General features: G+C 52.0%; 3 protein-coding genes across 8 annotated transcripts in view; 2 read left to right on the top strand and 1 right to left on the bottom strand.

Moving 5' to 3' along the window:
• The first annotated feature begins 487 nt into the window (after positions 1 to 487).
• Positions 488 to 7,018, top strand: PPP1R35 (protein phosphatase 1 regulatory subunit 35). The gene is made up of 5 exons (XM_035136221.3): positions 488 to 831; positions 2,071 to 2,291; positions 4,057 to 4,480; positions 6,198 to 6,328; positions 6,693 to 7,018. The coding sequence occupies exons 2-5, from the start codon at positions 2,085 to 2,087 to the stop codon at positions 6,864 to 6,866; spliced, it is 936 nt and encodes a 311-aa protein (XP_034992112.3). The 5' UTR covers positions 488 to 831; positions 2,071 to 2,084; the 3' UTR covers positions 6,867 to 7,018.
• Positions 7,019 to 7,169: 151 nt separating this feature from the next.
• Positions 7,170 to 16,479, bottom strand: MEPCE (methylphosphate capping enzyme). The gene is made up of 4 exons (XM_035136220.3): positions 14,415 to 16,479; positions 11,169 to 11,387; positions 9,339 to 9,465; positions 7,170 to 8,374 (listed from the first exon to the last, which is right to left on the bottom strand). The coding sequence occupies exons 1-4, from the start codon at positions 16,119 to 16,121 to the stop codon at positions 8,322 to 8,324; spliced, it is 2,106 nt and encodes a 701-aa protein (XP_034992111.3). The 5' UTR covers positions 16,122 to 16,479; the 3' UTR covers positions 7,170 to 8,321.
• A 3,828-nt stretch (positions 16,480 to 20,307) lies between these two features.
• ZCWPW1 (zinc finger CW-type and PWWP domain containing 1) overlaps positions 20,308 to 23,328 on the top strand; it is a 40,441-nt gene continuing 37,420 nt past the window's right edge. For 4 of the 6 annotated variants that reach the window (XM_088655620.1, XM_088655622.1, XM_088655624.1 and 1 more), the window contains exon 1: positions 20,308 to 20,473. The gene's annotated coding sequence lies outside the window, so the exon portion shown is untranslated. The remainder of the gene's footprint in view (positions 20,474 to 23,328) is intronic. The other 2 variants (XM_088655626.1, XM_088655621.1) reach the window with 2 other exon arrangements.

Below are 23,328 nucleotides of genomic sequence, written 5' to 3' on the forward strand. Positions count from 1 at the left end.
GTCAAACTGGTTTAGTAGAGAATGGTAAATGTCGGGTTCCTGTTTGCTTTTAAAATAAACCTACTGCTGCAGATTTAATAAAATAAAATAAAATAAAATAATAATTAGAACCACTGAATCAAAGAACTTAAGAGTTGCAGTGGATTCAAAGGGACATCTAGTACAGTTTCCTGAGCCTCCTGCAATTATTATTATTAATAATTGATTTTATTATAATATGTATTAACAATATTATTAATTATTTGTTATTATTAATACCTATTTAATAATAATAATAATAATAACGCCGAGAGCTGGTATCGAACCGGTGGAAAAGTGTGTGTTTTTCTTTTTGTTTGGTCGCCATCTTGCATTCAGAAAGAACCTGATGCGCAGGCGCAGCTTCCACACCACCCTATTTAACCCACAAGGCAGCCCTTGCCTCCCTCCCTCCCTTTCCCGCCGCTCATTCTCTATATAGAGCGCTCCCAGCTCGGCCGCCATCTTCGATTCACAACGAGGCTACGCCCGAGCCCCCGCTCGGCCCTGCCCACAGCCCCGCCCCTCGGAGGTTGCGCGTTGCAAAGCCGCCTACCTTTCCTTAGGGGGCGCAAGTGTTATGCCACGGGAATTGCCGGACTGGGACTTGCTGCGCTGAGCGACTCTATGGCTCTCCATGGCTTTAGATAGGGCGTTTTCAGGGCAGGCGCCATCTTGGACCGAAAACGAGGCTGCTCCTTTCCTTTTCCCCCGCCCGCTTCAACCGTCCCCAGATTCTGACCAGCCGGAGGCAAAGAGTGGAGTTTAGACGAAGGAGAAGCCGAGAGGTGGAGGGGCTGGAGACAAAAGCGGGTAAGGGGCCGATAGGAAGGGGGCGGGTTGGAAACGGGGGGGGTGCAAGGGGAAAAGGGGTGCAATGTGCAATTTGGCCTGGAGCAGAAAAGGTCCAAAGGCGGGAGGTTGTAAACTGCCATTGCCAGTGAGGGATCCTGCAAAATGCTCTCCGCTTTGGGGGGTGGGTGTGACTTAAAACATCAAGCTGGATTCGACCCAGAGCCTGCAGCAGCTGGATTTGACCCAGGGCCTGACTAAGACTTTTGGAAGCAGCGGAAAAAATTATGCTGTGAGGCTCCCCGCCCCCTCCCAGTATGTAATTCAAAATAAAAACACACACACACAAAACTAAATGTTGTTTTCCAAAATGGCCCAAGGCTTACATGTATGCTGAAACGGGCATGCATTGGATGTCAATGCGCAACACCTGGCTGGATCTGATTTCCTCGCAGTATTTCGATTTAATGATAGGACACCGTCCACCCCACCCCCCGCCTCCGGTTTAGGTGGGGATAAGTAATAAAAAGACAGCAGAAAAATGGGTGGAGAGTGGAGAGTTACTTGGACGCAGTACCAATATCAAATTCATGAAAATAAAAATCTCATTTTTCTCATGTCCCTGCTTTTCTGGTGCCCTAAACACGTGGCCCACGTAAGCGGCAGTCACTGCCAGGTGGGCGGGATAGAAAGAATTATAATTATTATTATGGCAGTGAATTCCACAAGTTAACTATCCGTGAGGATAGGCTCCCTCCGATAAAAACAGGGGCGCTTATCTCTTCTTCCTGATGCTCTTCTGCTATGTCCTCCCCAAAAAGTTGAACCCACTTGGGCTTAGTTAGGACAGCCTAGTGAAATCCAGATGTTTTGGACTACAACTCCCATCAGCCCCAGAAGGTAGTACAAAACAAGTGGAGAGCACCAGGCTGGGGACTGCCTTCTCAGAGCAGGCAGACGTTTGGAAACATCGCCCTCTGCTGGTGGGTTGCTGGAACTCCGCACTGCTGCTGTTTACATATTGCATGAGTGGCTCCCAGAGTGGGCAGCAGCGCCCCCTGGGGGGCGGTGGGATTAATTGTGGTTTGAATGTCATTGCGTTACTTCTCCCCCTTAGCTGTTCTGCATAATGCTTTTTATAGGGTAGGGAGCAACGGGGTGAGTTTATGGAACCAAGGGGACAGTAGAGTCGCTCCCCCCCATCCATCCCCCTTCAAAAATTGGAAACCACTGGTTTGCATACTCTTCTTTTATCTACAGCTTGCATTTGTCCCATGATGGCTGCTGCCCCCACTCTCACCTGCAGCGACGACAGAGACAGCGTCCCTTGCGCTGCACCTATGCCCCTCCCACCCCCGACTCCCCAAGGCTTGGTCCCCGGGCCTGAGGTGGTGCTCACCCCAGAGCGAGCCTGTGTGAGGAGGCTGGGGGGCGGCGGGATCCTTCGGCGACCCCAGCAGGGGAAAGCACCACGTAGACAGGTAAGTGGGAGCTGGGAGCATGAGGAGGAAAGGGGGGGAGGTGGGAAGGCATTAAATGGGAAGGCAGGACTTGCCTACATCCTCTCCAGAGGGGAAGGGGGTGTAGCTCAGTGGGAAAGCATCTGCCCTGTAACAGAAGGTCCCTCGTTGCACCCCAGAGAGGGCTGGGAGAGAAGCCCTAGAGAGAGGTGCTGCCAGTCAGTGTCGGCAGTATTGAGGTATATGGACCTCAGTGGTTTGGTTCGGCTTTCCTGTCTTCCTGAGAGGTTTGCTGCGCAGAACTGAGGTTGTTCTGGGGCTTGTAAGACTGACAAAATATGTATTTCCAGTGCCAGGTCTAGATGCCTTTGGGAAGGATCAAATTGACTTTAAAAAGAAAAAGTGGTATTCTATCAATTTTTTCAGAATAGCTCTGTGTGTGTGTGTGTGTGTGTGAGAGAGAGAGAGAGAGAGAGAGAGAGAGAGAGAGAGAGAGCTGTTCGTGGAACTGACTCTATCCATCATTGAAGACTTTAATGGGAAGCTTTTAATGTCTGATGGATTTCTGTATTTTAATATTTTGTTGGAAGCCGCCCAGAGTGGCTGGGGGAACCCGGCCAGATGGGCGGGGTATAAATAATAAAATATTATTATTATTATTATTATTAAGCAGAGATTGGGGGGGTCCATTGTCAGGGATTCTTTAGCCGCGATTCCTGCATTGCAGGGGTTGGACTAGATGTCCCTCGGAGGTCCCTTCCAACTCTACGATTCTATGAACTATGCCCCGGAAGGCTGACATCTGTCTGTCTTGGGAGACAGTGTGACTTTGGGGGAGGGGGAGTCAAAGTATTAGAAAGCTACCATCTGGGAGAGACATGTTTTGTTGCAGCTGCTACAGATGAAAAAAGAGGTTTTCCCCCCTTTTTCCTTGGTCCACAAGTTCAGTCCGCTTGTCAAGTGAAACTCCAAAGCACCTATTGATGGGGCCACTCTGCTTAAGGTGGGCAGTAGCTTATCAGTGAGGCATGATGATTTCTCCACCAACGAAGGCAACCTGTAGCAATTGTACCTTGCGAGCTCATTCCTCGCAACTGCTGCCTCCCGCATTGTTTTTCCCACATCAGCAGCACCAAAATGACCTCTGGAGGTCCTGGGCTGCCCAGAGGACAAGACACCCCCCTGGCCTGACTGATGTGGCCCAAAGGAAAGCAGAGCAAGACGTTTGGCACCAGCTTGGCTTCAGGAGTTGCCAGGAGGCATACACGGTGCCATCCGACTGTCTTATGACAGCGGTGTCCAAACTTTTTTTCAAAGAGGGCCAGATTTGATGGAGTGAGCATGCGGGAGGGCCGACCAAAGTTGTTGAGCTTGAAGTTGTTGAGCTTTTTTTACGACTTCCCCCCAAACTTACTGAGTTTTTTTTTTAGGATTGGAGTTGTTGACCTCCTTCTGGAATAAACTGACCGGTGGCCTGGATTAGGCCCCTGAAATGGACTTTGGACATGCCTGGTCTTATGGACTCTGCTCTGGATTTGCTCCCGAGTCTTTTCTTCTCCGGAAGATGTTTATTGCTTTAGCACAGGCATCCCCAAACTGCGGCCCTCCAGATGTTTTGGCCTACAACTCCCATGATCCCTAGCTAACAGGACCAGTGGTCGGGGATGATGGGAATTGTAGTCCCAAACATCTGGAGGGCCGAAGTTTGGGGATGCCTGCAAATTTAGCAAGTTGTTCACAATTCACCTCTTCCCCATCTCGACTCTCCATTTTTGCACCTTCCCAGGTTCGTTTCAGGCTGGGATCCAAATCTGATGACATCGGCCTGGCCCTCCCCGATCCCCCGCAGCCTGGAACGGAGGTTGCCGTTCCTCCCAGGCGGGGATCCAGGTCGGACGATGTCAGGATGGTCAGCCTCGATCCCCCAAAGCCCAGAGTGGAGGTGGTCCACAGCAGTGCTGGAGAATCTCCCATCACCATCACGCTGGAGAGAGAGCCCTCCCTGAGTCCTGCAGGGGAGGAGGAGGAAGACGAGGGGTCACGTCAGCCCCGCAACCTGCTGGCCGGCCCCATTCCCCACAGCACTCTTGCCCTGGTGGCAGAGGTCCATGCCGTGCGGGAGAAAGGCTTCAATGCCCGGCAGGCGGCTGAGCAACTGGTCCAGCGCTCTTTCGTTGCTCGTTGTGCTGTGGAAGCCCGGGCCGGCGAGGGTGAGTATTGGAGTTGAGCGTTGGGAGTTAAAAAGAAAGCTCTTCTTTGTGCAGCGCATGGTTAACCTATGGAACTCCCTCCCTCAGTTATCGGTGGTTGCTGGCCAGGATTGCCTCCATATCTGGAGAAAGGAAGGCTTCTTAATCCCAGCTTTTGTGGGAGCAAGTTGCATAGTTTAACTGTATGCTGCCTGAGTAAGTCATAGAATCATGGAAGTATAGAGCTGGAAAGGTTCCGAGGTTCATCTAGTCCAGGCATAGGCAACCTTGGCTCTCCAGTTGTTTTGGAACTACAGCTCCCATGATCCTTAGCTAACAGGGCCAGTGGTCAGGGATCATGGGAGTTGTAGTTCCAAAACATCTGGAGAGCCAATGTTGCCTATGCCTGATCTAGTCCAACCCCCTGCAAGGCACTCTGGGTGGCTTCCAACAGAAGTATTAAAATACAATAATCTATTAAACATTAAAAGCTTCCCTAAACAGGGCTGCCTTCAAATGTCCTCTAAAAGTCTGGTAGTTGTTTTTCTCTTTGACATCTGGTGCGAGGGCGTTCCACAGGGTGGGTGCCACTACCGAGAAGGCCCTCTGCCTGGTTCCCTGTAACTTGGCTTCTCACAGGGAGGGAACCGCCGGAAGGCCCTCGGCGCTGGACCTCAGTGTCCGGGCAGAACGATGGGGGTGGAGACGCTCCTTCAGGTATACTGGACCGAGGCCGCTTAGGGCTTTAAAGGTCAGCACCAACACTTTGAATTGTGCTCGGAAACGTACTGGGAGTCAACGTAGGTCATTCAAGACCGGTGTTATGTTGTCTCGGCGGCCGCTCCCAGTCACCAGTCTAGCTGCCGCATTCTGGATTAGTTGTAGTTTCTGGGTCACCTCCAAAGGTAGCCCCACGTAGAGCGCATTGCAGTAGTCCAAGCGAGAGAGAGGAACCCTAGACTTTTCTTGATTCAACTGAACAGTTGCTGTAAGGGGGAAAAAGTACAGAGAACCGCCCCCCCTTGCATCAGAAGTAGCTCCTCCCCAAGCAGTGATGGAAGCGAGGGCTTTGAGGAGGCTAGTGAGGGAATGGAGAGAGGGCCAGGGCTCCAGCAACACAAGGAAAGGGAGGGGGAGAAGGGAGAAAAGGAAAGCCTGGAGCGTAGACCCCTTCCTCCGGTTCCGGAATTACGCAGGAGAGAGAGAGGGAGGAGATTCACTGTCCCGAGGCTACTATGTTGGAGAAGATCACGTGGGGGGGGGGGCAGTGCCGGATTCTGCATCGGACTGAGCAGACATGTTGTACATATCCAGCTCACTGTAAATAGCCTGCACTAAATAAACACTGTTTAAAGACAAGCATGCGGAGCATCGTTACTCTAGAGTAGTCGCAAGAACCTCTGACAGTTGTGTTAGCTTTTTTTGCTGCTACATCCCACTGTGGACTCAGTGTTGAGCTAGTGGTCCACCAAGACCCCTAGATCCTTTTCACATGTACTAGTGGCTGCCCAGGCATCCCGCATCTTATATTTGTGCATCTGGTTCTTCCTGCCAAAGTGCAGAATCTGCCCATCGTGCTTGTTTTTTTTTTAACCTGTCCTTAGTCTTCGAACATCCAGCTCCAGTGGATGCCTCAAGTTCTAGTGCGGCGAGATGAGAACTTCTCTCTCTCCATTTTCTCCACGCCATTCCCCGTTTTGTAAACTCCTTGCCTTTTCTCCCAACACGCCTTTCACAGGTATGAACATCCGTCGGGAGCAACAACTCTATCAAGGCCTTGTCAGCCTGGAAGTGCCGGAAGTTGAACTGCTCAGCTCAGCCGTGCAAGAGAAACTCTCCCTCGTCCGGACGCGTCCTGAACCCAGGAAGGTGAGCAGGGAAGGGGGCAGCCTTGGGGATTCCCCAGAGCTGGAGGAGACGGGTGGCGTTAACACCATCCCCAAAATGCAATGATCCAATGGGCTTACACCAGTGTTACAGGCGTAGATGGCTCTTTTGGAAAACCCATAGGAAGGATTCGAGCGCAAGAGCACTCTCCCCTCTGCAACAAAATTGCCAGCATGTTTGCAAAGCTAAGGTTTCAAATGGTTGCCATTCCTGAATGGCAGGGGGTTGGAGCGGATGTCCCTTGGAGCCCATCACGGCCTCCTGCAGGAGGGAGTTCCGCAGTTTACCATTGTGCTTCACTAAGGACTTTCCCTTCTGAGCAACCGGCCTGTCTCTTCTCTGCTAGGAGCTGGATTGCACAGGCCCCAACCTCCTGGCCTTCTACGACCCGGAGCAGCTGTTCACAGAGAGCCCCTTCCTGGAGGTGGAGGGGCTGCCCCCCTTGAAGCTGCAACCTCGGACGCGGGACCCAGCCACCACTTTCTCCATGTATTGGAAGCTGTGCCAGTGGGACAGTTAAAGGGCCTTGGGTGGTGGGCCGGCTGCCCCCCACCCCCCAAAATTGGACTCAGACCGCCGTGTGGTGCAGGATTATTTATTCAAACGGGACTCCCTTTTGCACCCCCTTCCCCAGACTTCGCTTTTCATACATAAAACTTAATTGGAAGCACATCTTCTCTCCAATCTCCCAGTTATTGATCAACGGGGAGGCGTGTCTTTCCCTGAACGTCAACAGCCGCCGCCACCCTGAGCGGTCTTTAAAAACCGCTCAGATCCTCTTTCCCCCCCAACCTGTCGTGCACACAAAACATATCTCTTAGAGTGGTAATAATCTGTAAGCTTTTATTTATATATAGAATCAACTTTTTTTTTAAAGAAAGAACTCCAGAGAAGGGGTCCCCTTCAGATCCTCCCCAGAAAGGTGGTGTTTTCTTTGTGGGAAACAAGATGGTGTTTTTTAAAAAAGCTGTCTCCCACTTGACTAACATGGGCAGGGTATGGGAAGCTGGCATTCGAGGCTGGTCATGTCTTCCTCCTCCTACCTTGACAAGCAAGGCACCCCAGCCGCAATATAGGCATGTGTCTTCCTGCTGGCTGTGTCCATGTGGGGGCAAAATCCTCCTTGCCCCAGGGACTCGAGTAGGGAGAGGGGAGGCCTCTCGCGTCTACTGCTGGCCACGGCAGGGGAGGCCCCCCCCCCCGCTCCCCAATACAGGATGTTAAGAGACTCTGAGAACCCTTTTGCAGGAGGGTGGTGGAGGCTGGGTCACCCTCTCTTCTTCCAACCAACCCAACCTGAAGCTATCAAGGGACAATCAGTGCCGCAGACGCAGCTCCTCCTTTCTCCGCCAACTTTAGAATTCTTTTCTCTCCCTGGCCGAGGTTTCAGAACAGGCTGGTGGGAGTTGTAGCGCAGGAACACCCGGAAGGTGCCTGCTGAGCCTCTTTTAACTGGCACTGACAATGGCAAAAGGGGAAACCCGTCAGAGAAATAACTGCTGCTACTATACTGTAAACTCCCAGCCATCCAGTCTCCCAGCTGCCTACCCTGTCTCTTCCCCTCCAGATGTTGCCAAACTGTTGGCCATGCTGCTGGCTTGAGTGACGGTCCACAACCTCAAAGGGAAACCGGAAAAAGAAAAACGACACCTCAGTGCAAACGCCACCCTCCTGGAGTGCACCCCCTTCTCAGCCCCCCCACCCCCACCCCATAACAGTAGTCAAGGTCCTGCTCCAGGGCGAATCTCCGCTGCCCCACTGCAGTCTCTGGAGCCCTCTGGTGGTTGAGGGCAAGCGACGCGGCTGCCGAGCCCACAAAAGGCTGCAGGAGTCTCAAGTCTGGCTTGCTCCGTCCTGGCTGGGAGGAGAGGCTCTCCCCTCCTGCCAGCAAAGTGTCCAACATTCATCCGTTGGCCCCCCCCTGCCCCAGCAAGTGGCTGATTGGAGGGGCGAGGCATCGGCGGCAGACACCCCCTCAGTGGGCCCCAGGGCCGGCCTTGTGGAAGAGATAGATGGGTCGCTGGAATCCTGCAGGGAGAGGAGGAGAGTTAGGGAGGAGCCAGAGGGCGCGTTTAGAAGCCTCCCCCCCACAACCACCACCCCTTGAAAAACCTCAGTAAGCTGGGCTGTAAAAGGGGCCTCTAGAGCAGTGGTTCCCAAAGGGGGTGGTACTGCCCCCACATGGAGGGCGGTGGAATTAACGCCAGGGGCTCAAAGCCAGTGACTATCAAGACTTTGGAAAGCTGCTATCACTGGATGAAGCTCATTCATCTGTTTTGTTGAATCAAACCAATTAAGTTTTAATTGGGCTTTGAACGGATGTGCAATTCATTGCTACCATTTTGAACTCAGCTGTGTCATTCTCTTTCTTAGTGGGCTGTGCAAACCGCCACTAGACATAATGGTGTTTTTTTTGCAGGGTAATAATAATAATTTTATTATTTATACCCTGCCCATCGTGGCTGGGTAGGGGGGCACCGGGGAGGATGGACGGAACCAAGGGGGCGGAAGGGGCCAAAATGGAGAGGGTGGAGCACAAGGTCTGATTGACAGCTTTGTGTGCTCAAAATGGCACAATTCAGATGGGCATGGATAGGCCACATCTCTCCCCCCCCACGCCCCCAAAATACCCTTCTTTCAGCAAAAGCTGTTCCCCGCTCCCAAGCATCATTTCCCCTCATTCAAATCATGTGCTGTGGTCTCTGTATTCCAGTGGTTAAACCCCACCCCCAAATGCAGGTTGTCTGCTTCCATTCTGTCCAGTCCCACAATCCAGACCCGCCCTCCATTTCTCTCTCTCTCTCTCTCTCTTAAACTCTCAGGGCCTGTTGCAATTCAGCTGAGAGCCAAGCCCGGCCCAGGATTTAAGAGGTTCTCGGGGCAGCACAACGGAAGGTTGCAAACCTCACCCCTCTAGACCCTCGCCTTAAACGTGGGAGGTGGGGCCCCTTTTCCCCACTTCCACCGAGAGGTTCAATTCAAAGGCTGATACCTTTCGATGTGCTCCTGGGTGTGGCCACCAATTCGTAGCTGCAGAAGCCCACTTCCGGGGAAGTCAGGTAAGAAGGGAACTGGTCTGGTTTCAGCTGGATCCGGTAGTAATGCCTGCACATTGTTTCCTAGGAAAGGAGGACGGAGAAGAAATCAGTGCCGGCACAGCCGCAGCATTCGACTTTATGATGCAGTAGGTGGGGAGCCCCGAGCATGTGCAGAGTGCTCTGGCCCTTTACCCAAACAGAAAACACAACTGGCTCTGAACACGCTTGGGATGATACAGCAGAACTGGACCCTGGCAGTCCTCGTTTCACATGGCATGAGGAAGAGACGCGGCTAAGGCCTGCCGTGCATGCAGAAATCCAAAGGGGGGGGGAAGGACCTAGCAGCAGGGAGGAATTGTGCCGCGTCAATCTCACCTGGTCGCTTGGACCCAGGGGCAAGTGGCACGTGGTTAAGCTTGGTGACCTGCGCTTGTTGGGCACTGATCACCCCCCCCCCCGCAAGTTGGCTGCTCCCTTGAGCCCACCTCTGCCTCTCTCCTCCCTGCTACCATCTTTATTTCTCTCTGGCATCCTTGAACAGGCAAGGCTGGTGGTTTGGTTTTGGCCTGGGCTGCTGAATTTCAGAATTTTGAAGTGTCAGGCATAGCTCTAGTGGCTTTAGCTCAAACGTAGCAGAATTTTCCTGCACAGCGCAGAAGCTAGTTGAGGTGGAAATGACTAGTCGGCTAGACGCAGAATAACTATTTACACTGGATTTATTAAAAGAAAATAAAACCAGCAGTTTCTGCATACAGAGCAGAGCAAAATAAATCCTTTCTGTCTCTCTCTCTCTCTCTCTCTCCAACCATACGCAGCACTCCAACTCCTAACACCCAACAAGAAACTGCTAGCATTCCTAGATAACAGAGTTCAGTGCTGGTCATTAACCAATCAGAGAGCTGTTGCCAGGCCAGGCAGACCTTGGCTTTCTGCCAAGAGTAAATTGACACTACCTTGAGTTAATTGCGTGAAGCAAGAATCTAAGTTTCCCATGAGAACCAATTATCAGAAACTGAACTGCAGCAAGGCCTTCTGGGTAGGAGCAATATGGTGATGTGAGAGCCATCTTCAGATATCTGAAGGGCCGTCACATGGACGATGCAGCAAGCTTGCTTTCTGCTGCCCTGGAGGGGAGGACCCAAAGCAATAGATCTGAAGGAGAGGAGGTTCTGCCTAAACAGCAGGGAGAATTTTCTGATGCCCTTGGAAGATGGCGCACTCTCCTTCGTTGGTTTTTAAGCAGAGGGTTTTTTGGGGGGGTGGGGGGGTGGGGGGAGCGAGCTGTCTGCCAGGGATTCTTTAGCTGTGATTCCTGCATTGCAGGAGGTAGGAGTGGACGGCCCTTGGAAGTCGCTTGCAATTTCAGGACTCAACGAGTCCTAAAATCGTAGAGTTGGAAGGGATCCTGAGGGTCATCTAGGCCAGCCCCTTTGCACTGCAGGAATCCTGCCCGCAGCCATCCCGGAGTGGGCTCGAACCACCAACCTTCTGGTTAACAGCCAGACACAGACCCACTGTGCCGCCTGCACCCAATGCTGCTGCCATTTCCCTGCTGCCCTGGGCCACATGGCAGACAGGACTGTATCTCAAGGAGGGCAGTAATGCCCCACTAAGAATCGACCACACTAAGCCACATGCCTACAATAATAATAATAATAGTTATTATTTTGTTATTTATATCCCACCCGCCTGGGTGGGTTATGCCACATACAAGAGATAAGGAGGCAGAGGAAGCCACGCTCTCTGCCCCCCAGCCCAGCCCTGCTGCAGACCCCTGGGCTCACCGTCAGGTTCTTCCTCTTGCCGTAGGAGGACCAGGCCTGGGGTTCAAGGATCAGGATACCGCCCGGGTGCAGGTGGCGGTAGAACCGCTTGAAGAGGCGCTTGAGGCCCTCGTCGCCCCAGTTGAGGTGCACCCACTTGGTGAGGCTGAGGCACAGGATCACATCGTACTCAGGCTTCTGAGCCTCCAGCAGTTCGTCCTGCTCCAGCACGTAGTTGCCCTGCAAAAGGGGGGGGGGAGAGAGAGAAATGGGGGGGGGGAGAAAAAGAATCCATTAGAGAAGGCCAGCTGAAGACTAACCCACTAGATGCACATTCTGCTACCCAAAGGGCGGCCCATGTTGGCGCCCTCTCCCCAGCTCAGTCCAAATGCCACCTGCCCCCCCCCTCACGAAAAATAAATAAAAATAAGAGAGCCCGTTTCCTTGCACAATCTGCACTGCGCATGTTGAAAGTCTAAGGCAGGCTCTCCAAACAGGAGAAGTGCAGCAAGGCCACAGCCACTCCTCAGCCGAGCAAAAAAACCAGACTCCAAAACATGGGCAGCAGGAGAGAAAGTGCTATTCTGTGCCCCCCCCCCCGCAAAACAAACAAACAAACCTAAAACACTAGTCCCGTAAGAACACAAGGAGAATGTGCTACCGGTAGTTCAGGCCAAAGGGGGCCCATCTAGTCCAGCATCCTATTCTCGCTGTGGCCAACTAGATGCCCCAAATAGTCTGCCAATTAAGCCACTTCCAACACCTTGGCTAGATAGCTTTGGAACTAGCCCTGGCCTTGGCCTAGAGGGGCAACCTTATCCAGAGGGAGAGGGGGTGAATATTGTCTAGGCAAGTCCACTCTTCTGCTCCTGCTGGGACAGGGAAGAGGGCCAGGAACACAGCTAGGATTTATCACAAACATTGAAAGGGGGGTGTTTATTGGCTTGTTTTTATTTTATTGTGTGTTTTGTGTTCTCATTTTGTCTTTTTATGTTGTGAACCGCCCTGTGATCTTTGGCAGAATACAAATATAATAAATAATAGTAGCAGCAATAAAATAATAATAATAATAATAATAATAATAATAATAAGAGGCAGCACCTGTTGGCAAAGGCAAGGCACAACACAAACTCAGACCACTTCTCTCTCTCTCTCTCACACACACAGAGCTTTCCAGGGTTGAAAGTGTCTCTTCCACACGCACGTCACCCTCACTGGACCTGTCAGGTGGGTGGGAAGCCAGCCAGCCCCAATCAACCTCTGTATAGCTTTCCAGTGGGCAGAGTTAATCAACAGCTTGGCTGCAGAAAGAGACAGGCCAAAGGATCCTGTCTGCCTGCCTGCCCACCCTTCCCCTATGTGCCAGAGGGCTGCTCAGGTCCCAGCTCCAACAGAGCTCCTTGCTCAGGGAGAATTGGGCTTGTTGTTAGGGCCAGGTGCAGGTGGGGGCAGCGGGGGGACCCTTGATCTCCCTTTTGAGCCCAGGACATCAAAGGCTGAGGACAGGCTGCAGTCACAACAGCACAGGGGAGGATTTCTTTATCAAGCTGGCCCTATAAACAAGGTGCCTGGGAAAAGACTTCAGCCGAACCTCCTCCTGCAAAGAGCGTCCTTCCCCTCTCGATTTCTTCAGGAAGGCCTTCTGCTGCCAACACAACCATGGATCCTCCTCTCTGTATGTTTTGTCTCACATGGCTGCCGTCAGGCACCAGAGGGCCCTCTCACGCCAACGCTTTACACAGGCGGAGAAGCCATTAAGATGCACACGATTGGTGGCCCATTCCGCCCAGCGCTGCCTGGCTCCAGATAAAGGGTGTCTCCGCTGTAGCATCCTGCTGCCCAAGATCTGGAGGTGCCATGGGCTCCCTTCCTCCCCAGGAAGTTCCATTGCCCGCTCAGTCTCAACGGGACAAACTTAAAGAGAGTAACAAGGAGGCACCCCCCCCCCCCAAAAAAAACCCACAAGCAAGTGTCAGGACATCCTTTTCCCTACCATCTCCATCCCTGGAGAAACATAAAATGAACAGATGCAGTCAAGGAACCGAGTTAAACTGTGGAACTCCCTCTCACAGGAGGCAGTGATGGCCACCAGTTTGGGTGGCTTTAGAAGAGAACTACCGGTAGACAAATTCATGCAGGAGAGGGCTATTGATGGCTACTTGTCACAACTGTCCAACAGTTGGAAGCAGCAATGCTTCTGAATGTCAGCTGTTGGAAATCTCCAAACTGTGCTGGGCATGAAAGCAAGAACAGCCTGCTGGATCAGGCGAGTGGCCCATCCAGTCCAGCATCCTGTTCTCACAGGGGCCAATTAGATGATTATGGGAAGCCCAAAAGCAGAATTCGAGCGCAGGAGCTCGGCTTTGAGCAACCAGCATTCAGAGGATGCTCTGCGCTCTGGAAGCTGATCTGGCAAGTAGATTTATAGCAGGCTCAAAGAGTGATTGTTCTTAATGACCCAATTAAATTAACCGGGGGGGACGGGGACGTTCTACCCCCCCCAACAACCACTCCTTGGAGGGAAGTTGCACATGGGTATCAGGTCTCACCTGCCTCACCCGAAATCCTCCCAGTTCTTTATGTGGGGCTTTTTGCTTTCCCCAGCAAAAGCCTTTCTGCTGTTCCAAAACATTCAGGAGAGCCTGGTTAACCCAGATGTCTGGAGACAGTGCTCCAATCTAGCCCACCCCTCTACTCCTAGGAAGGAAGTTCCCTCCTAATTGTCCCACCCTTCCACCCCAATTGGGCCAATCATGTCACTCTGCTGAGGACACCCAGTCAGAAGAAGCCTCATTGGCCCCTCCTCCTTTCCAGGAAGTGGCCTTAGTAGAACATGGCTGGATGTTGCCGCCTGCCTGCCTCCTCCCCATCGCTTTTCCTTCATGCCATGCCTACACATGTGGACCCCCCACCCCCCACCAAATCTGCACCCCGCTGTCTTGCAGGGGGTTGGGCTAGATGACCCTTGGTGAATCTTCAAATCCCATAATTCTATGATTCTAAGCCTACCAGTCCTCACACTGAGGGATGCTGGGAAATGGCAGTTCTGGGGAATGCTGGGTAATGGCAGTTCTAAGGAAAGGAACCGTGACAATACAACTGGTGCCAAATCAACTTTAATCTGGCATATTTTAAATGTGCACCTTAAAAGGCAGAGCTGAAAAAAACCAGGTTTTCCTACCCTTTTGCAGACCCTCTGCCCTAGAGCATCTACAGGCCGGGGAGGCCGAGCCACCACCCTTTCCGAGGTCTTCTCTCACGCCTTACCTGGACGAAAAACACATTGTTGGGGAAGACCGTGGCGTCCACCCCATCCTGGGGTACCCTTGGTGCAGCGATCGGCCCCCGGCTGGCCATGAGGGAGGCTGGGAAGGTTTTCTTGGCACGGCTGGCCCCTTCGCTGCCGCCGCCGCCATCCTGGCCACGCTGCTGCTCCTCGCGCATCTCCTCCGAAAGGTAGTGCCGGATGTTCTGGCGGGCCGAGTGGATGAGGGCCCCGTCAATGTCCACCCCCACTATTCTGGCGGGACCCCACTTCTTGGCCACGCTCAAGGTGAGGTGCCCCACGTTGCAGCCCACATCCAGCACCTCCTTCCCCTGGAACCACTCGGGCTTCATCACCCGCAGGCGCAAGTCCTCGCAGTTGGGGTTGCGATAGCCGTAGTACTTGCAGTAGTTGCCGTACTGGAATTTGTGGCGCGGTGGCTGCTGCCGGACCGGCTGGCCAGAAGCAGCCTGAGGGTGGCGGCCCCTTGGCACGCTGTGCCCCCTGTCCGGGCTGCTTCGGCAGGGCTGCTCGCTGGACGTAGAGGCCCCCGAATGCCGGCCTCCTCCTCCTCCTCCCTCTGACTTGCTACTAGTCCTGCGCCTCTTGCGGTGGTGGTGGTGGCGGCTGCTGCTGCCACTGCTGCCCCCGGCTGTCCAGGAGGCCACAGAAGTGCCTGACGGCGTGGCGCACCCGGAGGCCTGCTGCCCAGGCTGAGCTTCCCCGGTGGCAGGCAGCAGGGGAGACACCACCTCGTCCCGGCAGTTGATGGCCGTGTTGAGTTCGTAGGGCTGCGGGGTGGCCCCGTTGCACGTCTTCTGGCACCCTTTGCACGAGGCGGGCAGCGGGGGTTTGCCTCCGCCGGAGCCACCTCCACCTCCTTCCAGTCCGGCCGTCCCCCTCTGTGCCCCCCGGTGGCGGTGACGCTTCCGCCCGGGCTTGACGGGGGCTGCCAACACCGGATGGTCCTCCTGGGCGTTGTTGAGGCTCAGCGGGTCGGTGATGTCCTTGGGGATGAGGATCTCCACGGGGTCTCGGCCCTTGGCGGGCAGCGGAGACGACTTGGGGGTCTCGGCGTTGACGGCCTGGTTGACGTCCTCGTCCAGCAGGCTGTTGAGGTTCAGCGGGTCGAAGATGTTGCCCCCCAGCAGGAACTCCGAGGGCAGCACCGGGTCGCTCTCGGAGTTGATGCGCCGCCGGCGCTTGAAGGCCGGGTGCTTGAACCCTCCGCCCGCGTTGCAGCTGCTGCGCCTCTTTCCCCCGCCGGGGGCCCTCGGCTGGTGGTGGGGCGGCGGCGGCTGGAAGCCGTTACGGGGCCGCTGCAGCTCGGACACGCTGTCCTCCCCTTCCTCGACCGCTGCTGCTGCGGAGGAACCCCCTCCCTTGGGCGGGGGTCTGCGCTGGACGGGGGGGTGAGGCGGGAGGGAGTCGTGGGCCGGGGCGGCCCCCTGGTTCAGCCTGGCGGAGGGGCGAAGTGGGGAGGCCGTGTCCTCCCTAGGGCCTCCTGCTGCTGCCGCCGCTGGCTGGGCCTGGGCGTCTTCCTGGGGTTGCTCCGCCGGGGTGGCCCCCTGACGCAGCTGCACCAGGGGGACGTCCCCCCCGCCAGCCCCGCCCCCTGCTCCTCTGGGCGGGGGTTTGAGGAGGGGCGGCGGCGGGGCCGGGACTAAGAATGTCTCCTTGTCCGCCGCCATCTCGATCATGCCTTGCATGGGTTCGCGGCGGCGGAGGCGGCAGAGGCACCAGCGGCGGTTTAAGGGTTAAAGGGCCGGGAGCTCCTTCCTCGTCCGCCTCCCGCCTCACACTGAGCTCGAGGCTCCGGAGACTCCTCCTCCCGCCCCGCGCGAGCCCCTCCTACGCGTGCGCCGTCAAGCTCCCCGCTCGTGCGCAGGCCCGGCGCGCAACCGCAGTCCGAGCGCGCGTCCTCCCCGGAATTTCAGGTCCCGGCGCGCACGCACAGACCCATCTCTCTCTTGCTCTGTGTCCGCTCCGCCCCAAAGTCCCTAGCGCATGCGCAGCCCCTCAGCTAGCCAGAGGGAGAGCGCTCCGCGCCCGCTGCTTTCCTGCGATGGCAAGTTCCCCCTGCGATCCGGGTTTATATGCGTGGAGGGCGGGTCCAAGGGAGGGCACGCCCCCTCCTCGCAGAAGAGACCAATCGGCGCTCAGAGCTGTCACCGCCCGCCTGGATTCTTGGCCAATCGACGGCTTTGCCACAGAGCTCTCGAGGAGCCGCGGCTCCCCGCCTTCCTCCCGCCTTTTAGTTTCCCTGTGAACCAATGAGGAAGCTGGGCCGGAGCGCCTGCGGCCAATCAAGGCGCTACACTCCAAGCTAATTTTTCTCCCGAGTGTGGGTGAGGGTCCTCGTTTGCACAGGGCAGTTCAGGTCAAGCGCCTGTGGCAGCGTTACATCAGGTACCAAAGCCAGAAAAAGAAACGACCAGCCTAGGCACTTCTATTTCCTGACAGATATTATTAATAAAAAGTTCTCAACGCAGGGCTAGAGCTGACAACTGCAAAAAATATGTCCCCAAAATCTAATCATTTTTTCCCAGGCATTGATTTAGCCACCTAACTAAGCTCCCGGATCTTTACCCCTCAGAAACATTGGCTCTTGCCAAGCGCTATGGACAGACTCCTCTTTAGTCTGAGGGGAAAGGAGCTGTGAAGTATCAGCGCCTTTCGCCTTTGTGTAAAAATGAAACTTCACACAAACACAAGCAAAGAATGTTCTTTGTTTTTTTTAAAGGCTCCCAAAATGGACAGTTGTCAAGGGTCACGTGGTCTCGCTTCCCCAGGCCCCCGCCGCACGCAAAGCCCCCTGGGACCTGTGGTTTGGGCTCGCAGGCTGAGGCTTTCGCGCATGCGCAGGGACATATGCCCCCCCACAAGCTCCTTTGATCTTCCGTGGAGAGCCACGAACGTGGGAACGGTGCTGCACGCCCCTGAGCCTTTTGCTTTAGTGACTTCACGGGAGTGTTGTCGACAGCCGTTGGCAATCTTGGCGGAGGACGCGCTCCTCCCAAGTAGGAAGCCGCCTCCTTTTGCTGCGATTCCTGCACGGAAGGGGGCTGGACTAGATGGCCTTTGGGGGATCCCTTCCGACTCTGTTGATTGCACTAGCTCGGTATTATCAAGCACTGACTGGCAGCAGCAGCACTCCAGGGCCTCAGGTGGAGAAAGGTCCCTTTCACATCACCTGTTACACAGAATCGCAGAGGTGAAAGGGAACTCCCTCAAATATCACCTACCGCAGTTGCTAGACTGCAACTCCCATCAGGGGGGAGCCAAGGCCAATCTAGTCCACCCTGCTGCAAACACACGTGTTCGGAGGCCACCCAGCCCTCCGCCTGAAAGCCTATACGGGAAGAGAGAGTCCGTCACCTCCTCCTGAAGAAGCCTGTTTTGCAGTTGGAGCAGCTCACCCAGTCTTTGTTTCTCCCTAGCACAAATTCCCCCTTCTCCTTTGAATCTGACCCTCTGGAGCGGCAGGGAATCAAATTTAGGCTAGGAGGCCGTCTCAGTCAGGCCACTGGTCCAGGCGTATAACTGAAGATTACGTTTGCATCTTATCACCTTTTCAACAGGCTAGGCAGCCTTAAGATTTGGTCTTCAGCACCCCTCCCCACCTTTGCCACCCTTCAGTCAACGCACACCCCCACTATATTGATATTCTCACAGAATCATTGAGTTGGAAGGGGGACCCCAAAGGGCCATCTAGTCCAATGCAGGGATCACAGCTAATTGAACTGCTTAATTAAACCCATTAAACAGCAGTGGGCACTGTACTTCAGGCATGGTCTAATCAAAGCGTGATAGTGGGATACCATCAAGGGCTTTTATTCAGCCAGAACTCACAAGAACTCAATTCCGGCACCTCTCGGGTAGGTGCCATTGCCATTACAGTATAAGAGGTGTTCTTGGTGAGTTCTGGCACCTTTTTTCCTATAAAAATACCGTAGCACCGGATACCACTATTTCATGTTGTGTCATGAACAGACTAGAACTGCATTAGTATTTTTAGCAGCTCAGTTTGTGGTATACTAAAAAAACAAAACAAAAAAAAAACACCCCACCCCTAAATCATTTGTCACTCACTCTATACTGAAGCATCTCTCTGAATGCACACCTCTACATTTATCCCAGTTGAAATTAATTTCATTAGTTTTCTCCCAGGTCTCCATCCCTGACAAGGGAGTAGAATTCGTGGGCATCCCTGAATGCTGAAAGGTTCAGGACAGACAAAAAAATCCCTCCTTTACGCAGCAGTTAACTGTGACACTCACTTCCACAGGAGACCGTGACGGCCACCAATCTATATACAGTAGTTTAAAAAATAAATAAATAGACAAATTCATGGAGAAGGGGGCTATCAATAGCTACTAGCCACAATGGCTGTGCTCTGCCTCCACACTTGAAGGCATTAATACAGTACTTCCAAATACTGTACCATTTTCTGGAAACCAAAGCAGGAGGGCTCATGTGCTCGAATCTTGTTTGTGTTTCCCTTTGGGGCATCTTTGGTTTCTCTTTGGTCGGCCACCGACCAGAGGGGGAATGACCGCTGGGAAGAGTGCAGATAGAGAAGCGCCATAGTGTGTCTGCAGCATAGTGTGTCTGCAGCGCCATAGTGTGTCTGCAGCAGCACAATCATTTGCCCCAGCTGCAACAAATCATGTCTTTCCTGTATCAGACTACAGCCACAGATGCCGTAACCCTCCAACGGTTTGACTTCACTCCCAGAGGCACACTCCTCTATTGCCTCCTGAGACAGACAGATGTCAGTAACAACAAATGTACTGTAAGTTGCTTGGAGACCTTTGCCATTACTATTTATAAATAGTAATAATTTTTACTAGTTTTTTTTAAAATAATGCTGCTGTACTGTACCTTTATTTGATGTTGACTTTCATTTTAAACTGTTATTATTTGTGAGTTGGCAAACCGCTTTAATTGAATTTATTTATTGTCTTTACATTCCACCTTTTCTCCAAGGAGCTCCCACTCCTCATTTGATCCTCACAACCACCTGACCTTTTGAGGTAGCTTTGGCTGAGAGAAGGCAGTGACTGGCCCAAGGTTATCCAAGTGAGCTTCATGGCGGAGAGGGGATTTGAACCCTGGTGTCTCCCAGGTCCTAGTCTGACTACACTTGACTCTCAGTGACTTTAGGCTGCTTAAAAAAATGCCTGTCATAGTTCAGTTAGGAGAGCATTAGACCAGGCATCCCCAAACTGCGGCCCTCCAGATTTTTGGCCTACAACTCCCATGATCCCTAGCTAACAGGACCAGTGGTCAGGGATGGTGGGAATTGTAGTCCAAAACATATGGAGCGCCGAAGTTTGGGGATGCCTGCATTAGACTCTTAATCTCAGGGTTGTGGGTTTGAGCCCCACCTTGGGCAAAAGATTCCTGCATTGCGGGAGGTTCATGACCCTCAGGGTCCCTTCCAACTCTACAATTCAAATAATAACAACTGAAAGCCTCTTTTTAAATTGAAAAATGCAGGCTAATTCGTAAGTGAAAACAAAATCTTGTTGATGCTCTGCTTGCCAACCTAGGAACAATGACGCTGAAGGTGGAGAGCACCCATTTTCGAAATAAGCAAATGAGCAATCTTATTTCCATGATGCTGTGATACAAACCACAGTGAAAGGACACTACAGGAAGGGCTGTGTAAAGAAGGTCTCTTTGAGGGTGTATGGAAACAAAGCCGTTAAGCTCCTTGGAGGAAAGGTGGGAAATAAATGCAACAAATAAATAAATGGCACAGAATTGGGGTGCAAAAAGCCTTCGCTCCTGGAGCAAAGCAACGTGGGTTTATTTCCAGGAGCGCCTCCCAGTGCGCATGCCCGATGGATGGCGTCGCTAGGCTCTTCCGCCCCCCCCCCCGACGAATCTGAGCATGCGCGAAGATCGATGTGCTCGTTGAGGGAGAGTCGAGTGAGGACTTCGTATTACCGCATTTTCAACTCTCCAGCAACGTTACCCGGATTGGGCTGTGGCGCGTGCGCAGTTCGGCTTCCTTTCCCCCTTCTCGCGCCCCGCTGGAGTGAGGTTGCTTAGGGTGAGGCGCGCGCCGCGGAGGGTGTTTCGTTTTGGCGCATGCGCGAGAGCGAACGGGGAGTTGTTGGGGGGGGGGCGGGGAGGAAAAGGCGGCAAAATTCTAACCGGGAAATCTTAAGCGCTTCCCTCAGTCAGTGACCTTGAGTTTCTGGTGAGGCAATTAAAACGTAGGAAAAGCGCTCCAATTTGAGTCAAAGGGGGAAAAGCAGCAACCAAAGGCCTCTGATTCCATATAAGAAGACTCATTTTGGGAATCGCGCCTTTTCTTGATAGGTATATTTGACAAAAAAGGCAGCACCTCAGCATCCACTAATAATAATAATAATTATTTATTTATTATTTATACCTTGCCCATCTGTCTGTGGTTCCCCAGCCACTCTGGGCGGCTCCCGACAAAATATTAAAAATAGAACCAAACATTAAAAACTTCCCTTAAAAGGGCTGCCTTCAGATGCCTTCTAAAAGTCAGATAAGGTAGTTGTTTATTTCCTTGACCTCTGATGGCCCCCAGATTTTGACATCATCATCATCAAGCACAACAAGCACAAGCGTGGTTTATTTTACCTCATGAAATTCTCCTCAGCGGCTCCTGGGTGCTTCGTGTGAGCCGAAAATAATAGTGGCGATACGCAGCAGAAATAGTAATGATTACCAGTGCTGCAGATATCAAAACGGAGCCTTTCAGAAAGGGGCTTCTGTCATGAATGAATTATACTCAGTTGGAATAATTAATATTTACTTCAAAACTGAATGTTGCCTACCAGAAGCTTTATGTGTTGCCTTAAACTCACTCGCCAGTTTAGAAAGGAATCCAATGGATGATTCTATGTGAAATTTGATGTTATCTTGTGTATCATGCGGAAAAGGGCATCAAAATTTGGCTCAAAGGCAACAAAATGGCGTCTTAAAACAGAAAAGAATTTTGGTTTATCCTTTGTTAGTACAATCCTGCCGACATTCACACTTTTTCAATTTCTATTTATTTTTTTTGCGTCCCTTCAGCTCATGCTTCAACCTCTCCCACTGGAAAAAAAAAGTATTGACTTCAGGTTTTCCTTCATCCCAGCTTCCTGCCAAGAGAGAAAAAGTGCTTTATGGACAATTTTAAAAAAAGACAAACTAACATAAACACAAATCAAACGGCAATCAGCTTAAACAGGGAGATCTAGCAGCAAATACCAGTAAAATATAATTTAAAATAAAGTAAAATAAAATGGTGGTAAAACAGTTGTACTGATAGTATGAGGAGAGGGCAGCTTCTGCCTGGTAACCACCACATGCCTAATCTTCAAAGATGGCGGGCGAGGAGGGCAGGGATCCAAGCAGATCTACGTTGGCATGAGTAGATTCCTGGTCGAGAAGATGATCCCTATAGATATGGCCAGCACTGCCACATCCTCCAACAGTTAAAGCTTCCTAAGAATTTTTAGAAGGGGCTTATTTACAATCTCCATCAAGCCATGCACCTCTGTGGGCAGATCATCTCTCCCCTGGAGACACTCTTCAGATCTGAATGGGCTTCATTCTACCTGAATCCTGCCCAGTATGTTAAAGGGTTTCTTGGGTGCCCAAAAGATTCCCAAAAGCAGCCGACATCCTTGTTAAAACTTGCAGTGCAATCTTGTAGGGAAGTAAAGCCCTGTTGTGCAATGGGATTTACTCTCAATTAAGCGTGCATAGAACTGTATCTTTAACAACCATTCATTAAACCCATTTAATCGAATGGATTTAAAGCAAGGGTCAGCAACCTTTTCTAGCCGTGGGCTGGTTCACCGTCCCTCGGACTATATTTTTTGGGGGGGAAATGAACGAATTCCTATGCCCCACAAATAACCCAGAGTTGCATTTTAAATAAAATGACACATTCTACTCATGTAAAAACATGCTGATTCCTGGACCATCCACGGGCCGGATTTAGAAGGTGATTGGGCCGGATCCGGCCCATGGGCCTTAGGTTGCCTAGCCCTGATTTAGAGGCATCGGATAACTTGATGTTGGATTGCGGCTTTTTTCAGGAAAGTTATCAGCAGTCGTTTTTAGATCCTTGTAAAATAGTTGGCTAAAGAGCTCAATATTTTAGACACAGGAGATGTAGTCAGGTCATTTGGTATTTCCGCCATTGAGTCTGTAGCTAAAGAGAGTTTAATTTTTTATCATTTTCTTACAATGTCAAGATTTGAAGGTTTGGGTGGCAGGGCCTGTGATGAAATTCTAGCTCTGTGAAAAAATGCTGAACTTGTTACACCGACAACACCCCTCTCAGTCCCACTTTCTTGAGAGTTGTGTAACCAGAGAAGGAAATAAACACAACCCCACATTTATGATCACAATGAATGGATAGAAGTCCCTTTTAAGCAAATCCAAATATGCTATTGAAAGATGGGATCGACACATGTGGTTAAAAAAGAAAAGTGTGAGAGAAAGCACATTTCACAACATAACTCCCAGACACACCAGCTATAAAAACAAGCTCCTGCTTGTTCTGAAACCACAGAGTCTTTCAGTCCCCCCCCCCTCACAAAATTTAAATGGCTAGTATTTGTTTCTTTGGCTTTCATGGAATTGCAGGCTAGCTGGATCCATACCATGTTATCAGATCTTGCAATTACACATTTCTCTATAATTCGTAAAAGAAATTAGTATAACTAGATTTGCATGTGGTTTAAGAACATAATTGCATTAAGAGCCCTGCTGAATTGCACCAGAGCCTATGCAGTGATGATCCTCAGGGTCCCTTCCAACTCTGCAATTCTATGATTCAATTTCTATGATTGTTTAGCTCTTGATCCACTCCCCTTCTCATTTGAATTAGATTGGATTAGCCCACACCAGTGTGCATTTGAATTTGTATATGGG

Source organism: Zootoca vivipara, chromosome 12, assembly GCF_965207765.1.
Source record: "Zootoca vivipara chromosome 12, rZooViv2.hap1.1, whole genome shotgun sequence".
NCBI classification, from domain to species: Eukaryota; Metazoa; Chordata; class Lepidosauria; order Squamata; family Lacertidae; genus Zootoca; species Zootoca vivipara.

What these genes read in the sequence shown, in the direction of transcription:
- MEPCE (XM_035136220.3), bottom strand. Translation starts at nt 16,121, where the DNA reads ATGCAAGGCATGATCGAGATGGCGGCGGACAAGGAGACATTCTTAGTC. An exon ending in GCAAGAGGAAGAACCTGACG is followed by an intron (nt 9,466 to 11,168) that starts GTGAGCCCAGGG and finishes CTCCTTTCCTAG; the next exon opens with GAAACAATGTGCAGGCATTA. An exon ending in ACCCAGGAGCACATCGAAAG is followed by an intron (nt 8,375 to 9,338) that starts GTATCAGCCTTT and finishes CTCTCCCTGCAG; the next exon opens with GATTCCAGCGACCCATCTAT.
- PPP1R35 (XM_035136221.3), top strand. Translation starts at nt 2,085, where the DNA reads ATGATGGCTGCTGCCCCCACTCTCACCTGCAGCGACGACAGAGACAGC. An exon ending in GGAAGCCCGGGCCGGCGAGG is followed by an intron (nt 4,481 to 6,197) that starts GTGAGTATTGGA and finishes CGCCTTTCACAG; the next exon opens with GTATGAACATCCGTCGGGAG. An exon ending in CGCGTCCTGAACCCAGGAAG is followed by an intron (nt 6,329 to 6,692) that starts GTGAGCAGGGAA and finishes CTTCTCTGCTAG; the next exon opens with GAGCTGGATTGCACAGGCCC.